This window comes from Notolepis coatsorum, assembly GCF_963971535.1.
Source record: "Notolepis coatsorum genome assembly, chromosome: 10".
NCBI classification, from domain to species: domain Eukaryota; kingdom Metazoa; phylum Chordata; class Actinopteri; order Aulopiformes; family Paralepididae; genus Notolepis; species Notolepis coatsorum.
In genome coordinates this window covers 115,873,075-115,891,306 of record NC_140174.1, presented here as the reverse complement: position 1 = coordinate 115,891,306, position 18,232 = coordinate 115,873,075, and the positions used below count along the sequence as shown (strand labels likewise).

At 44.4% G+C, this 18,232-nt stretch overlaps 1 protein-coding gene across 1 annotated transcript in view; it reads right to left on the bottom strand.

Moving 5' to 3' along the window:
- Window positions 1-10,311: 10,311 nt before the first annotated feature.
- LOC311236142 (sesquipedalian-2-like) overlaps window positions 10,312-18,232 on the bottom strand; it is a gene marked incomplete at its 3' end in the record, with an annotated part of 31,853 nt that continues 23,932 nt past the window's right edge. Inside the window, exons 3-4 of the mRNA XM_084323764.1 lie at window positions 12,471-12,786; window positions 10,312-10,914 (exon numbers count right to left, since the gene is read on the bottom strand). Of these exons, the coding sequence (XP_084179890.1) occupies window positions 10,312-10,914; window positions 12,471-12,734 (867 nt within the window). The 5' untranslated portion in view covers window positions 12,735-12,786. The remainder of the gene's footprint in view (window positions 10,915-12,470; window positions 12,787-18,232) is intronic.

Below are 18,232 nucleotides of genomic sequence, written 5' to 3'. Positions count from 1 at the left end.
GGTGCTGCAGTGTGTTGTTTGTTTAAGTGAGTGTGTGCGTGTGGGTGTGTGTGCTGTGTGCATTTGATGGTTGTTGCATAGTGTTTATTGTTCGTTTAGCAGCCTGATGGCCTGGGGATAGAAGCTTCTTCTGAGTCTTTCTGTGCTCGCCTTAAGACTCCGGTATCGCTTGCCTGACTGCAGCAGTTCAAAGAGGCAGTTGTTCGGGTGGCTCGAGTCCTTAATAATTCTCTTAGCCTTCCCCCTGCACCGCTTGTTGTAAATGTTCTGGAGGGTGGGAAGCCCCCCTCCAATTGTGCGTTCGGCTGAACGTGTCACTCTTTGTAGTCTGCTACGGTCTTGTGCAGTGCTATTCCCAAACCAGGAGGTGATGTTGCCAGTCAGGATGCTCTCTATTGTACATGAGTAGAAGTTCCTAAGGATCTTCTGACTGACTTGGAACTTCCTTAGGCGCCTGAGGAAGTAGAGGCGTTGTTGTGCCTTCTTCACAACACTGTCAATGTGTGTGGTCCATGTCAAATCCTCGGATATGTGGGCTCCGAGGTACTTGAAACTGTTCACTCTCTCAACCGATGCCCCGTCGATGCTGAGGGGGCTGTAGTCCTTGACCCCCGACCTCCTGAAGTCCACAATCATCTCTTTTGTTTTGCTGACGTTCAGGGAGAGGCAGTTCTCCTGACACCACTGTGACAGATTCTCTACCTCTTCCAGGTAGGCCCTCGTCGTTGGCAGAGATCAGGCCCACCACTACTGTGTCATCAGCAAATTTGATGATTGTGTTGTTGTTCCGCTGTGCTACGCAGTCATGTGTGTACAGGGAGTAGAGGAGGGGGCTCAGAACACAGCCCTGGGGGGCCCCTATGTTGAGCGTGATGGATGAGGAGGTGCAGTTGCCTGCTCTTACCACCTGGGGTCTGCCCGTCAGGAAGTTGAGCTGCAATCCTTGTATGAAAGGTATAAATTAAGTTTATTATATTATATCTTGGCTTCCCTAGCTAAATAATGCTCTAGTATACTCTGAGATCCATGTGCAGTGCGCTGCGCGCACTAATACAAGTTCAAGTTTGTTTATTATTTGTCATAATAAAATACAGAATACTTTATGATGAAATGCTTGTTTCTGTATGAGCCCCTGAGTGTGCTACATACAGTAAACAAAAGTAAGTAAAGGAATGTTCAGTCAATAATATACATATATACAATATACAATACAGAGTAAAATAAGTAATAGATACATATAAAGTGTCTAAATAGAGTAGAGCGTTTGTTTAAAGTGAGTGTGTACATGTGGATGTGTGAGCAGTGAGTGTATTTGATGGTTTGTTACATAGTGTAATCGTCATTGAGCATCCTGATGGCCTGGGGATAGAAGCTCCTTCTGAGTCTCTGTACTGGCCATGAGACCATGAGTTATGATTACAGTGTAAGGCAGCCTACTATCTGGAAATGGACAAATTTTTCTATGCCATAAGGGAACATTTTTGTATCTCTCAGGGTGGCAAAAATATGACATCACATTAAACATAATAAAAATCTTTCCTATAGCAATTGAACTGTCAACATGCAAACCAACACCAATGAGGAAAATACCATCGTAACATTATTTATTGATTCGTTTAAATGCTTTACAAACATGAACCGTTCGGGTACAATCTTTACAGTCAAATCTGTTTTCATATCACAGCTGGTTGAGAGTTATTTAACATGTTTTCATATCACAGCTGTTTGGGAGTTATTTAACATGCTTAGCTCTCTGATATTCTGTATGTTTCCTAAAACCCAAGAATGTTCTCAAAAGTTGTCTTCGTAAAAAAAAAAAAAAAAAGGCTATTCTTTCAGCGAGCGCTCCACTGAGGTGCTGGCCTGCCCGCACGCAGTCCTCTTGGAGAAGGGTTTAGTACAAGTGTCAGAATATCACTGTGGGTTACCGCCGTGTAGTTAATTTGACATCATCAAATCGTCATAAAAAAATAAAGAAAGAAAAATACATATATATCCAAAAGGTAAATGTAACAGGTTATTATAATTCAGTTAAGTACAGCTTAATGTAACGTCTCGTGGAATCAGTAACACTGCTGATATCTCAAAGTGTCAATGTTATAATACGATCAATAGCGTATTAACACAATAGTGCTCAAGTTTAAAATCACAATTCCAACCGTACCTTCCTGGACCTCTCTCTCTCTAAAATACCTCTCACCCTGTACCATCAATACTGCATCATATACCTTCTCCATCCAGGGTTCCCACAGACATTGCAAAATTAAATTCAAGAACTTTTCCAAGCACTATTTTTCATTTTAAAAAGGGCATTTAAAAAGGATACAATTCACTTTTAAATGCTGTTTTTTATAGAAACAAAAGATCTGATCCAATATTTATGGCTTAAAACCAATTTCCGACAATTAGTTACACTCTAAATAAAAAAAATTATTTCTTGATTCAGAACAAAACGTTCAATGCGAATGGTTGATTTGAATTCCAAGGACTTTTTAAGCACATTGTTAAAAAATGGGCTGTTTTCAAGGAATTCCAGGGCTTGAATTTCTTTGTCAAAAATCAAGCACTTTAAGCACTTCAAGGACCTTGTGCAACCCCTGTGTACCATCAATAATGCATCCTACACCTTCTCCATCATCTACAACCCTGTACCATCAATACTGCATCCTATCCTATACCTTCTCCCATCATCTACAACATAATTGGTATATTGTAAAGAAAAAGATAACTTGTTTCTTTCAAATAATTGGTTAGCGGACTGTTCGGTCTCCCGACAGCTGAGTTGAGGACAGATGGTTGCAGTTTGAGCAGCAAGCAGGTTGTGGTGAAAGAGACTGTCTCCAGCAGCTACACCGCGCCACCAGCGGCTAGCTACACCGCGCCACCAGCGGCTAGCTACACCGCACCACCAGCTGCTAGCTACACTGCGCCACCAGCGGCTAGCTACACCGCACCACCAGCTGCTAGCTACACTGCGCCACCAGCGGCTAGCTACACCGCACCACCAGCGGCTAGCTACGCCGCACCACCAGCGGCTAGCTACACTGCGCGGTCTGCGCCACCACCAGCGGCTAGCTACACCGTGCCACCAGCGGCTAGCTACACCACACCACCAGCGGCTAGCTACACCACACCACCAGCGGCGAGCTACACCACGCCACCAGCGGCGAGCTACACCACCCCACCAGCGGCTAGCTACACCGCGCCACCAGACGAGTCTTATTATAAAAAAAAATAACATGGACGCCATCTCCATACCTTTGAGTTCTGAGGAAGGGAACATTGAGGATGGAGATATAACCGTATGTTCAGACGACGATGACGTGAATCATGCGACAACCAGTCAAATCATTTGAAAGAAATAATTTTTTTTTAAATGTTATATTATTTGTTTCTTCTCGTTGTCCCATCAAGTTGTATGTCAAAGGCCTTAGTGACGCTGATTGCTACGGCAACCATTCGACCGCATTGACATCTAACCATTTTGACGGAGGACTTGTTGTAACCAGACGGAAAAGATCTGGAAACATCCATCTCGCCCCAAATGCTCCTTCTGCAGGTATACAGCGTCAAACATGGCGTCCAAAAGCGCTTGACTCTTTCAGGATCTATAACTCAGTGTAGCGTTAGCGACAGGCGTGCGCAGCGAGGTGGGCTAATGAACCCTTGTCACAAATGAAGTGATTGCACTGAGGTGTGGCTTTGGCAAGAAAGAACAAATAAATGTGTACCGATAAAAGACAAAACAAGGCCCCGTCACAGTGTCCCTACGACGACAATGGCAACAGTAACACTTTCAATGACAAGGGTCACAAGGCACATATCGAGAGGAATCTAAAATCAATATAGGTCAACTGTGACTGGATATATATATACAATTAAAATGACATTAAGAAAAAAGTATTTAAAACTTTATTATAATTTTTTTTTCACATGCAAAATAAGAATAAAAAATAACGATATTTATCGATAATTTTGTCCCGATTTATCGATTCTTCCAAATGGCATATGGTCTCAGCCTTAATTATAATGCATACACCCGCTCTGGCTTCTTCAGTTGTGGCCTGTGCTCCCGCTCTGCTCAGCACCTAAGTAATAGATTCTGTTCACCGCTGTACTGTCCTCCTTGTCTGCCCAATATTTGTAGAGACAACCCCCCCCCCCCTTCCCCGTCTTTAGGAATACCTTTTTGAGAGAATGTCTGGAGAAAGGGAACATAAATGTACAAACATCATCAACTGTAGCGTTCAGTGGCCAGCACCCGTTGTGACATCATGGTTCAGAGCGTTCCGTTATCAGGGTTCTGACCCCATGAGGCTGTGCACCCCGAGGGGTTAATACTGTCCCTCTGGCCCGGTTCAGTACTGGCGTCTATAACACAGATTACTCTCCATGCATCAGCTACAGTACACTTGTTCAGTGACTCCTATTGGTCGGTCGGGGGCGCCTGTTCAGCAGGGAGGGGATCTAGGGGAGATGGATGGAGTGAACCTCTGTGGTCGTTACGCTCTCCCAGTGAAACTCCTCACCGTCAGGTGAAAAGAGGCCACTGGTGACTCCATATGTTTCGGAGGAGGCATGTGGTAGTCTACACCCTCCCCAGACTGACAGTAGGTCAGCATGTGGTAGTCTACACCCTCCCCAGACTGACAGTAGGGCAGCATGTGGTAGTCTACACCCTCCCCAGACTGACAGTAGGTCAGCATGTGGTAGTCTACACCCTCCCCAGACTGACCGTAGGGCAGCATGTGGTAGTCTACACCCTCCCCAGACTGACTGTAGGTCAGCATGTGGTATAGTCTACACCCTCCCCAGACTGACAGTAGGTCAGCATGTGGTAGTCTACACCCTCCCCAGACTGACAGTAGGGCAGCATGTGGTAGTCTACACCCTCCCCAGACAGACAGTAGGGCAGCATGTGGTAGTCTACACCCTCCCCAGACTGACAGTAGGTCAGCATGTGGTAGTCTACACCCTCCCCAGACTGACTGTAGGTCAGCATGTGGTAGTCTACACCCTCCCCAGACTGACAGTAGGGCAGCATGTGGTAGTCTACACCCTCCCCAGACTGACAGTAGGTCAGCATGTGGTAGTCTACGCCCTCCCCAAGTGGAATGCCCTACCCAAAGCTGTAAAGGAATGTGAATCCCTACCCACTTTCAAAACCACTCTCAAAGAACACCTACGGGAGACTGCAATTCGAAACTGGCCCCTGTAAATGTCCTAACCCAACCCCCTCCAATGTACAGTAAATGACCAAGTATGGTTGTCAATATTCCAATGTACAGTTTTGCTTGCACAGTTGTACAGTGTTCCCCACCCACCCCTCCTGGCTACCCCCCACCCCCACCCCACCTACCCAACCTCCTCCAATGTACAGTTCTTACACCAAATGTATATACTCTCTTTTCTGGACTCTTTTTGTATCACAAACAGTACTGTATTTGCAAATCTGGTATGTCATAAATGTATAGATGTAGCAGTACTGTCTATCTGTATGTCATGTATGTCATATATGTCCTGATGAATTGAAAATGGGGGACCCTGATGTAAACAAGACGAAAGTCTTTCTCTGGTCTGCATCCCCTTAACAATTGTGTGTATTGAGCTGTACTGTATTGTACCCATTCTGCAATCTGTTAATAAAATTTTCAATCAATCAATCAATCCCCAGACTGACAGTAGGTCAGCATGTGGTAGTTTACACCCTCCCCAGACTGACAGTAGGTCAGCATGTGGTAGTCTACACGCTCCACAGTCTGACACTCAGTAGGTCAGCATGTGGTAGTCTACACCCTCCCCAGACCGACAGTAGGGCAGCATGTGGTACAGTAGTCTACACCCTCCCCAGACCGACAGTAGGGCAGCATGTGGTAGTCTACACTAGTGTTGTCAAAAATATCGATTTTTCTATACATATCAATTCTGAATATTTAAAACAGTTTCAATACTCATTTCCCGCAATATCGATACTTTCTGCACTATCGATACCAGCTGGCGTTCTCGCAGTCTCTTCTCTCCTTGTTGACACACGTACACACACACTGCTGCTGCGGCATGCCCCTCCCCCTCCCCTCACAGACCTGTGTCAACACAGCTCCTCGGGCTCTCACTCGCTCCAAGCTGCAGAGCCTCGACAGCTCTCCTTTCAACATCACTGAATCATTAAACAAAATGACCCATTAAACGATTGACTTTAGTTTAATACATGAGGCGTTGTCTAATGTTGGTGTTCGTTGCAGGCTTGCAGCTGTTGGCTAGCTGTTGGCTAGCTAGCTATCTTTCTCAGTTGGCTAACATTAGCTACCTAGCTACTAGCTAGCTGCCTACCTTTTAATTCGCAATGGAATGGCTAGCTAACTAACTGTACACATATCGATGCGATTGGCTGAGACCGTAATTTGTACGGTTGGCTGGATTGGGGGTGGCCAGCTGGCTAGCTGGCAGTTCATGGTGCAGTAGCTGGCTACTATAGCTGGCTAATGTTGGCCAATATACAGTAGCTGTAACTGAATGATGCTAGCCTTATGTGGTCTTATGAGTTTCAGTTCATAGGAAAATACTTGGACTATAATGGTCAGAAGTAAATTAACTGTATATACTCTCTTTTAGAAACTCTGTCTCTTAAACAGTACTGTATATCTTGTATGTCATAAATGTCTGGATGTAACAGTACTGTTTATCTGTATGTCATATGTTATGATGAATTGAAAATGGGGGACCCTGATGTAAACAAGACGAAAGTCTCTCTGGTCTGCATCCCCTTAACACTTTGATTGCCAGCCACGACAATTGTCGTCTTATCAGACCCCCCATTGAGTGCCGACGACGTGAAATGTCGTTTGTTTGCCGTATTTTTATTTATTGGTGATTTGAATTCATATTTCATCAATCGAGCCTCGGGTTAGTGCTGCAGAGTCTCTCTGAGCTCAATTGGGAAGATACCGCCCCCTATCATCTCTCCCTGTGTAACTGCACCCCATCAGTTCTGACTGATGCAGGGGGAGTGGTCAGTTTCCTCATTTAATTTTTCCCTCAAGGCATCTGAAGGATCGATTGTGCTCACCGGCCCGGAAAACCCGTGGATTATGTATTTACAGTATCAACACTGTAATCAATAAGTGTGATCGATATTTGGAATGGCGATCAGGAATTGGAATAATCTTTTTGGATAACATCTGACCTCAGGTAAGAAATCTATTTTACCAGTCTTAGGATAATCAGACCTGTTTTCACGGAGATATAAGTGTTTGCCCTATGTATGTATGTGGCTCTGTGGCTGTGATCGCTGATGAGGAAATGAGAATCGATTTTTCAGCCCGCCTCTATAGCGTGCATAAGTACACATATACTATCGATAATCTAGCGTTTATTTGAAAACGATTCATAAATAGGCAGAAAAATTACAAAGTTTTTGTGTATTCTAGAATATTCCAGTAAATGTCTTTTATCACGGAATCTTTATATTTTCCTTGAAAAAGAGGGCTTTTCAAAATGCTATAAAACGAAAATGAACCGATAAAAAAACAATCCGTTTCGACAATGTTGACTGCAAACAAGTCATTGATAAACGACAGGCAGATTAGACACATAATTAAATTAAAATTTAAAATTAAAGCCATAATTTAAAACATAGATTATGCGTTTTTTAACGCCATCATTGAAGTGGATGCTGGCACTCAACAGGGTTTTCAATGTTAACTGGCTGGCACTGAAATTGTTAACAATTGTGTGTATTGAGCTGTACTGTATTGTACCCATTCTGCAATCTGTTAATACAATTTTCAATCAATCAATCTGTTGTGCTTAACACGCAGTACTATTAACTTTACTTAATTTCTAAGATTATATCATTTAGTTATTTTTAAATGTCTGATCTAAAGATAAACAACGGGTTTTAAAAGTGTTATATTTATCTTCTCTTATAGTACCAGAGAGAAGCTGAGGAGAATCAACAAGCAACAAAAGCAAAATTTATAAAAGAAAAAATATTTATATTTTTTTTTTTACATTTTAAGATTGAACCTTTTTCCCTGTGGTATCGAAAATGGTATCGAATATCGATACTTTTCAAGGTATCGTATCGAAGTTCGAAATTCCAGTATCGTGACAACACTAGTCTACACCCTCCCCAGACTGACAGTAGGGCAGCATGTGATAGTCTACACCCTCCCCAGACTGACAGTAGGGCAGCATGTGGTAATCTACACCCTCCCCAGACTGACAGTAGGGCAGCATGTGGTAGTCTACACCCTACCCAGACCGACAGTAGGGCAGCATGTGGTAGTCTACACCCTCCCCAGACTGACAGTAGGGCAGCATGTGGTAGTCTAGACCCTCCCCAGACTGACAGTAGGGCAGCATGTGGTAGTCTACACCCTCCCCAGACCGACAGTAGGGCAGCATGTGGTAGTCTACACCCTCCCCAGACCGACAGTAGGGCAGCATGTGGTAGTCTACACCCTCCCCAGACCCACAGTAGGGCAGCATGTGTTAGTCTACACCCGCCCCAGACTGACAGTAGGGCAGAGCAACGACCAGAGGGGAATTGGCATAACGACTAAATTGGGGGATGGGAGAAAAAGATAGAAAAGGAATAAATAAATAAATGAATGAGAGGGTAACATTCATTGTAACCCTAATGCCATAAACCAACTAATATTATAAAGTTCATATCTGCATCTTAACAAGATAGATTGGATCTATCGTCGTGTGTACAATCTGTTTCCACTGTACTCAGAAATATTAAACGGATCCTTTAGATGGAGAAGCTAAGGTTAGCTAGCTAGCCGTTAGCTGGCGAATGTCGGCCATCTTGGTTAGCTAGCCGCGCACGGTGCTACGGTCATCAAGTTGACAAAATTAAAACGACATACAGTGGAAGTGGATGTATCGTCGACAGGCTGGCGGTATCATTTTGAAAAGTTTTTGTCCATTTATCACGTCAGTTGCTGAACCTATTAACCCTTTCCCTACCACACCACAGGTTAACCCTTTCACTACCACACTACAGACGGTTGTACCTCATCTGCATCCATTTCTGCATTGTACTACTGTATATTGTAATTGTACTCAGTTACCTTCTCTACATTGTATATTGTATATATGTATATTGAACACTTTTGTTTTGTTTACAGTTGTTTACGTACTTGACTTTCTATTTTATACTTATTATACTTATATATTTTATCTAGCACACTCTCAGGAGCAAAACAGAAAGAAGCATTTCATACAAAAGTATTCTGTATTTCTGTATGACAACTAATAAAAAAAACTTGAAACTTGAAAACTAACCTTATGTAGTGTGGTAGTGAAAGGGTTAACCCTTTGTCGTGTGGCAGTGAAAGGGTTAACCTTATGTATTGCCGCAGTGAAAGGGTTAACCTTCTGTGTTGTCGCAGTGAAAGGGTTAACCCTTTGTTGTGAGGCAGTGAAAGGGTTAACCTTCTGTATTGCCGCAGTGAAAGGGTTAACCATTTGTCATGTGGCAGTGAAAGGGTTAACCTTCTGTATTGTCGCAGTGAAAGGGTTAACCCTTTGTCGTGTGGCAGTGAAAGGGTTAACCTTCTGTATTGTCGCAGTGAAAGGGTTAACCCTTTGTCGTGTGGCAGTGAAAGGGTTAACCTTCTGTATTGTCATAGTGAAAGGGTTAACCCTTTGACGTGTGGCAGTGAAAGGGTTAACCTTCTGTATTGTCGCGGTGAAAGGGTTAACCCTTTGTCATGTGGCAGTGAAAGGGTTAACACATTGTTGTGTGGCAGTGAAAGGGTTAACCTTGCCGACCCCCCCGGGGCTGTAAGGCAGGCGCTGGTGACGCCGGCCTTCTGGGACCATGTGATTGTTTTCTCTGTTCCAGACAAGAATCGATCCCAGAGAGCGAGAGAATGAATCCAGTTCATTCAACCAAAGCTCCTCCCCCAGCTCCTCCCCCAGCCCCTGGGATTGGTCAGACAACGGCTGAAGAAATGCAAAAAAAAATAAAGGAATGATAGTGTTGGAGAGCACTGCTCCACTTCTAAGTCTGGGCTCTGAGAGGACAGGAGGGTGGGTCCACTGTGACCAGAGGGGTGGTTATACTGTGACCCCCCCCCCCGCCGTCCAGGTGGATGAGTCCACTGTGACCAGAGGGGTGGTTATACTGTCTGTGACACCCCACCCACCCCCGCCGTCCAGGTGGATGAGTCCACTGTGACCAGAGGGGTGGTTATACTGTCTGTGACACCCCACCCACCCCCGCCGTCCAGGTGGATGGGTCCACAGCTCGACTGTGCCACTGTGGCCGGTGACCACACCTAACCTCCATCTCCCAGTCTACTGGTCCTGCAGCCACTCCGCCCTCAGCTCCTCCACCTCCTGGCCGTACCAGTCGTGGAGCTTGGAGAAGCAGACGGTCCCGGGGGAGAAGGGGCTCTCCAGAGACGCTCCCCTCCTCCTGGGGGGCACCGGCGGAGGCCTCGCCCCCCCGCCGCTGCCCCCGCCGCCGCTCCCCTCCCAGGGCACGCAGGATGAGGACGAGGAGCCCTCCCCGTTCAGCCTCCACGCCGCCCCGCCGCTCTCCTTGGAGACGAGCTGCGCCTCGTCCTGGGTGCTCCGGGAGGCGTACGCGCCCCCCTGCGCGGCGGGGGAGGGGGCCGCCGGGAGCGGGCCGTTGTTGTACGACGACAGCGACAGCGAGGACGACGAGGACGTGGACGAGGAGGAAGAGGACGCCCCGGACCGGGACCTCGCCACCGCCGTTGTGTTCCTCTTGGAGGCCTTGGGCCGCCCGCCCGCCGCCGCCTCCTGGATCTCCTCCAGCTGCCTCTCCAGCTCGCGCACCACCAGGCGCATGTAGTCGAAGCTGGCCCGGGACAGCGCCTTCACCCAGGACTCCATGGCCGCCTGGTTCTCGGCGGCCATCTTGTATACGCGGGCCTTGGCGCAGAAGAAAAAAAAAGTATAAGAGGAAGAAGAAAAGAAAAGAAAAAATAAGTATAAGAAGAGGAAGAAGAAAAGAAAAGAAAAAAAGTATAAGAAGAGGAAGAAGAAAAGAAAAGAAAAAGAGGAAGAAGAAAAAAAGAAGTATAAGAAGAGGAAGAAGAAAAGAAAAAAGTATAAGAAGAGGAAGAAGAAAAGAAAAAAATAAGTATAAGAAGAGGAAGAAGAAAAAGAAAAAAGAAGTATGAGAAGAGGAAGAAGAAAAGAAAAAATAAGTATAAGAAGAAGAAAAGAAAAAAGTATAAGAAGAAGAGGAAGAAGAAAAAAATAAGTATAAGAAGAGGAAGAAGAAAAGAAAAAAATAAGTATAAGGCTACCTTTAGACGGAGAGAGTCTGAACAGAAACCGCAAAAGTCGTCTTACAGTCTCACTTTTAATTTTGCGTTTAGACTAGTGTTTTGGGATGGAATTCTGCGTGCAGACGAGACTGTAACGACTCGAGACAACGGAGCCCCGCTGTCACACGATTGGCGCATATGTCACATGATGTGCTGTGAAGACCCGCCCTACTCTGCCTCTGATTCGCAGACTGTGGGTGGGGAATGTGATTGGACCAAAGCAGAGTCACTCACAGACAGTGGGTCCAGTACTAATAGTTGTGATAGCCAGATCACATTCTGACATCACACAGATAGACAGATTCTTGTGTATTTAAAAGTACTGCCAATGTAGCCTTCAGGTGATCGTCATGGATAGAATCAGACATGCTTTGTTTACGCTTCTAGGCTACTGGCTCATGTCTGTGATGTAAGCAGTAGGCGCGACGAGAGCCTTGACAACCCTTTCGTCATCGTTTTATACGGTTTGACAGTTTAGATGATAGCGCAAAGGTTTATCGTTTCTAGGAATTCCACCCTGGAAGGTAGTCTCACTTTTTGGCGGTTTCACCCCGTAAAAACGCCGTTTCCGTATAAACGAAAGGCACATCCGAAAAAATATTTTTGCGGATTCACCTGCTAGCGTTTCCGTCTAAACAGGGCCTAAGAAGAGGAGGAAGAAAAAAAGAAGTATAAGAAGAGGAAGAAGAAAAAGAAAAAAGAAGTATGAGAAGAGGAAGAAGAAAAGAAATAAGAAGTATAAGAAGAGGAAGAAAAAGAAAAAAATTAGAAGATGTTAAGGAAGAGGAAAAAATAAGTATGAGAAGATGAGGAAGAAGAAAAAAATTATTATAAGAAGAAAAAAATAAGTATAAGAAGAAGAGGAAGAAGAAAAAAAATAAGTGTAAGAAGAGGAAGAAGAAAAGAAAAGAAAAAAGAAGTATAAGAAGAAGAAGAAAAAGAAGTATAAGAAGTATAAGAAGAAGAAAAAGAAAAAAAGAAGACGACGACAACGAATAAGAAGAAGACAACGACGACGACGAAGGAGAAGAGGAGGAAGGAAAAAAGAAAAAGACAAAGTATAAGAAGAAAGAATAAAAAGAAGAGGAAGAAAAAAATAAGGAGAAAAAGTACAAGAAGAGGATGAAGAAGAAGAAGAAGAAGGAGAAAAGGAACCTTGGCGCAGTCTGCGAACTTGACGGCGAAGGCGAACTCCTCGGCCGACTCGCACAGCTCCACGGTGCAGCCCTCCAGCACCACCACGCCCAGCGGCTCGCGGCCGTCGCGCTCCTCGAAGTAGAACAGCATGTTGCCCTTCAGCACGCACCAGCGGCGGTGGTAGGCCGTGTGGCGCTCGCCTTTCTTGAACAGGAAGCCGGTCTTGTCCGGCGGCGAGTCGCAGGTGGCGTAGTGGGCCACGCTGCGCTCGTTCAGCTTCATCGCTCTCTGCTCCTCCTCTTCCTCCTCTTCGGGCGGCGGCGGGTCGGCTTATCTGAAAAAGAGAGGAGGAGCAGGAGGAAGACAACGACGAATAATAAGAAGATGAAGAACAAGAAGATGAAGAACAAGAAGATGAAGAAGTATAAGAAAAGAGGAAGAAGACAACAAAGAAGAAGAAGATGAAGAAGACAACGATGAATAATAAGATGAAAAAGAGGAAGAAGAAGAAGAAAAATTTAAATAAGAAGAGGAAGAAGAAGAAAAATGTAAATAAGAAGAGGAAAAAGAAAATAAGAAGTATAAGAAGAGGAAGAAGAAAATAATAAGTATAAGAAGAAGAGGAAGAAGAAAATAAGAAGAAAAAGTATAAGAAGACAATGAAGAACAAGATGAAGAAGACAACAAAGAAGAAGAAGAAGAAAAAGGTATACGAAAAAGAAGGAGATGAAGAAGAAGGTTACATAAGATAAGTGAAATACCGTAATTCCTCTAATAGTGACCCGGGCTTGTATTTGTTTCAACTGTAGCGGGTACCAGGCTTTTATTGAAAGAAGGCATGTATAAGAGAGAGGCCTATATTTCTAAGAGATCATAATGAATAAAGCAACATTTTGTGTCAGTTTGAACCCAGTAAAATGTACTGGGTTAATTTATTGAAACCAAGTACTGTATGAAATAGTAAACAGTGCAATTACAGGTGGTCACTGGTCATTTCAACGTTTTCAAAGTGAAATCAAGTAACTTTACCTGAGTAAAATAGTGCAATCACAATACTGGTATAAACAATTCTGAGGTAGGCTTACTCTCTTGGTAAACATTAACACCATACCATTTATATGGTATTTACTGCACAGCCAGCATAGAACAACAATAACAAAATATATTGCCTATGGTAAATACCATAAAAACATCAACACAGTGCAACAGTGTCAATTTAACTTTAAATATAACTTCAACTGAGGTAGACTATCACAATACTGTGGTCCATCCTATTTATTGCCCATTCAAATACCTGTATATAGGCCTATATACAGTTAGGCTAATAACAGTCAAGTTCAGTTGCAAATAATAAAATAAAAATAAAAGATATGGTACAGTATTAACTATAATGCAGCTTACATGAACAAAACAGTGCAACAGTGATAAATTTAACTTCTGCAAATTACAACTTCAATTGAGGGGTACTATATTCACAATAAGACAGACAGACAGACAGAGAGAGAGAGAGAGAGAGAGAGAGAGAGAGAGAGAGAGCGAGAGAGAGAAAGGGAGGGGGAAGGAAAGGAAGGAAGGGGACAGACAAAATATAACAAAATAAATGAGGTGGGCTATTCAATCCTAAATGCCCAACAACAGTCAGATTCAGCCACAAATACAATCTGAACAACAACAAAAATCCTACAGCTTAATGTAGTTAACAAAACAGTGCAACAGTTTGTAAAGTGAAATCACCTTACCTTGATTCTTTGCTAAAAGAATTACAAGTCACTCACTAATATCCGACTCAAATCAGAGGAATTCCTCCTCCGAGCTACTAGTATCATTGTCCTCATCTTCCAGTACAACAAGTTCGTTGTTAAGCAGCTCCTCTTCATCTTCCTCTTCCTCGGCTGCGCGCCTGTTCTCCTCGTCTTGCTGTCGGAGTTGGGCCAGGGCCTCTCGACCTGCGGCGCAGGGCTGTCCCTCCCTGAAGCAGAGGATGCGGTCGTCTTCACTCCCGTCAGGATTCACAGTCTGTCCACAAACTTTGAAAGACTTTATGATCAGATCTTTGTCCAACTTGTCCCAGGCAGTGAGCACCCAGTCCACAAGCAGGCGGCGGGCGGGGGCTCTTGGGTTACCTCCGGTCGTGTACGTCTCGTCTACGTCTCCAGCCATCCACTGATCGTAGGACTCGTATAGACTCGCCTTGAAGGGCTGATTCCACATCACATCAGGTGCTTGGACATATTTTGTGTAGGGGTGCACGATATAGATTTTTTGACCCCGATACCGATAACTTTCTGCTCCTCAAGGCCGATACCGATAACTATTGTATTATAAAAGTTTTTTTTAAATGTATATTCCTGTAGTTTTGACCTAACCAGATTTATCATGACATGAGCGTTACTACTATGAACAAAACAAAGCCAAGACAATCAGTTTTCACTGATAAAGTGACCATATCTATTTTTCCAAATAAATATAATTTGAATCAGAAAATTCACAATCAGTCAACAACTTATACATCCAACCTAACAAGTCACCTGCAACATCACCACTGCTACGATGGTGTGTTAAAAGCCTACGACGACGCGCGAGCAGCTAAAGCTGCTGTGAATCCAAAGCCAGCTACAAAGGAACCTGCAGCGTTTGTACCTATTGAAGAGGCGTTTGCTAAATTAAAGAAGTTTGACAGAAATGACCCAAGGGCTCAAGCCGCCAGCTTTTAAGCAGTGCTTGGTGGTGCAAATTAACCTGGCTACTACGGAGCAATAAGCTTTAGCTGCTCGCGCGTCGTCGTAGGCTTTTAACACACCATCGTGGTGATGTTGCAGGTGACTTGTTAGGTTGGATGTATTATAAGTTGTTGCCCTTTTCCTCCTCGTGGAACTTCTGCATTGCATTTGTTACAAATAGCAAGCAAACTTTTTTCCTCTGAAACTATTCCCACACTACTGACGCCATCTTTGTTTACATCCGCGCTGCCTCTGAAACTTACGTGGCTACGTCACAGCCAAGAAAGGGAGCGCTGGATTTGTGTAAAACGCCCTCTTCCTAAACCACACGCTATCAGTCGTACCACTGTACTGGCAAAACGGGAGGAGCCTACAGTAAAAACAAACGCCCTTCATCCCAATTCACCCACACGCCACACCGCATTTTTTTTTACCAAAAAATATATTATATATTATCGGAGCTATCAATAACGTTATCGGATGTATCGGGATGACGTCATAATTGCTGATATCGGCCGGATAATTATCGTGCATCCCTAATTTTGTGCAGCCTCCCGGAATCACTGCGGTTGTCATCTTGTAGCCTCTCAGTTCAGCTTTGGTGGCGACACTGATGTGGCAGTGGTACGCATCCCACACCAGGAGGAGTGGGGTGAAACAGAATTTTCCCACCACTGACTTGAGCCAATCTGTGGTAAGATCATCATTCATCCAGCCATTCTGAGATGTGGCGACCACTGCTTTGGAGATCTGTTCATTCATTGCCTTCACTTCACGAATAGCCCCTTTGAAGACGATATACGGCTTGAGTTTAGTGCCGTCAGCCTTGGCAGCCAGGATAACGGTGAGATGGCTTTTCTCATGTCCTGTTATTTTCAGCGACACACTCTTTGTGCCTCTGGCGTCAATAGTAGTGGGAGACACCATATCAAACCAAACGGCAGTCTCGTCCATTGCAATGATGTCCTTCTCTAAAATCCCTTTAGAGCTGACAGCCTTGCCAACGTAGTCAACAAATGAAACTAGTTTCTCAGTGAGTTTATCCGGATCTTTCTGTGCCATAGTGGTGCGTCGTCTCAGCGACAGGCCATTGCGGTGTAGAGACTTCTCTAGCCAACCCCTTTACTGGCCACAAACGCCTTGCCTCCATCACTCACTGTTGGGTAGATCTCCATTTCTTTTCTTTGTATCATTTTGCGCGACACACGGTTGTGTTTGTCGCGCAATGCATAAATCCACTCGGAAAGTAGTGTATCTTCAAAGACAGAAGCTGGGGTCTGTATCTTAAAAAGAGAAGCTGGGGTTTGTCTGTATCTTTAAAGAGAAGCTGGGGTCTGTATCTTAAAGAGAGAAGCTGGGGTCTGTCTGTATCTTAAAGAGAGAGGATGTGGTCTGTATCTTCAAAGAGAGAAGCTGGGGTCTGTCTGTATCTTCAAAGAGAGAAGCTGGGGTCTGTCTGTATCTTAACGAGAGAAGCTGGGGTCTGTCTGTATCTTAAAGAGAGAGAATCTGGGGTCTGTCTGTATCTTAAAGAGAGAGAAGCTGGGGTCTGTCTGTATCTTCAAATAGAGAAGCTGGGGTCTGTCTGTATCTTCAAAGAGAGAAGCTGGGGTCTGTCTGTATCTTAACAGAGAAGCTGGGGTATGTCTGTATCTTAAGAGAAGCTGGTGTCTGTCTGTATCTTAAGAGAAGCTGGGGTCTGTCTGTATCTTCAAAGACAGAAGCTGGGGTCTGTATCTTAAGAGAAGCTGGGGTTTGTCTGTATCTTTAAAGAGAAGCTGGGGTCTGTATCTTAAAGAGAGAAGCTGGGGTCTGTCTGTATCTTCAAAGAGGGAAGCTGGGGTCTGTCTGTATCTTAAAGAGAGAGAAGCTGGGGTCTGTCTGTATCTTAATAAGAGAGAAGCTGGGGTCTGTCTGTATCTTCAAAGAGAGAGAAGCTGGGGTCTGTCTGTATCTTAAAGAGAGAGAAGCTGGGGTCTGTCTGTATCTTAAAGAGAGAGAAGCTGGGGTCTGTCTGCATCTTCAAAGAGAGAAGCTGGGGGTCTGTATCTTAAAGAGAGAGAAGCTGGGGTCTGTCTGTATCTTCAAAGAGGGAAGCTGGGGTCTGTCTGTATCTTAAAGAGAGAGAAGCTGGGGTCTGTCTGTATCTTCAAAGAGAGAAGCTGGGGTCTGTCTGTATCTTAAAGAGAGAGAAGCTGGGGTCTGTCTGTATCTTCAAAGAGAGAAGCTGGGGTCTGTCTGTATCTTAAAGAGAGAGAAGCTGGGGTATGTCTGTATCTTCAAAGAGAGAAGCTGGGGTATGTCTGTATCTTAAGAGAAGCTGGGGTATGTCTGTATCTTAAAGAGAGAGAAGCTGGGGTATGTCTGTATCTTCAAAGAGAGAAGCTGGGGTCTGTCTGTAATAATAATAATAATAGATTTCATTTGTAATGCGCTTTACAGTTGCGGGGCAACTCTCAGAGCGCTACAGTTAAAGGGACTTAAAAGCTAGCGAGAATAAAGGAAAGAAAGAATATAAAAATAGGCAAAACTAAAACATAAAATAGCAGAGAAACATAGAATAATAAAACTGATAAAATAAATTGGTAAAAGAACATAAAATGTGTGGAGCAAAAAAAAAAAAAAAAAAAAAAAAATGATAAAAGGTCAACAGAAGGCTCTACTAAAAAGGTGGGTTTTGAGGCCTTTCTTAAAAACATCCACAGTCTGTGGTGCTCTCAGGTAGTCAGGGAGAGCATTCCACAGACTGGGAGCGGAGGAGCAAAAAGCCCGATCTCCCATAGTGCATAGATTTGTCCTTGGGCGCTGGAGGAGGTTTGCCTGGCCAGAGCGGAGATGTCGAGAGGAGGAGTGAGGGGTGATGAGTTCTTTGAGGTATAGGGGGGCGTTTCCGTAGAGGCATTTGTGGGTGAGCAGGGAGACTTTGAACTCAATCCTGAGTGAGACAGGGAGCCAGTGAAGGGACTTGAGGATGGGGGTGATGTGGTGGTATTTCCGCACTCTCATCAGGATCCTAGCAGCGCTGTTTTGGATACATTGTAGCCTTTGGATGTTCTTGCT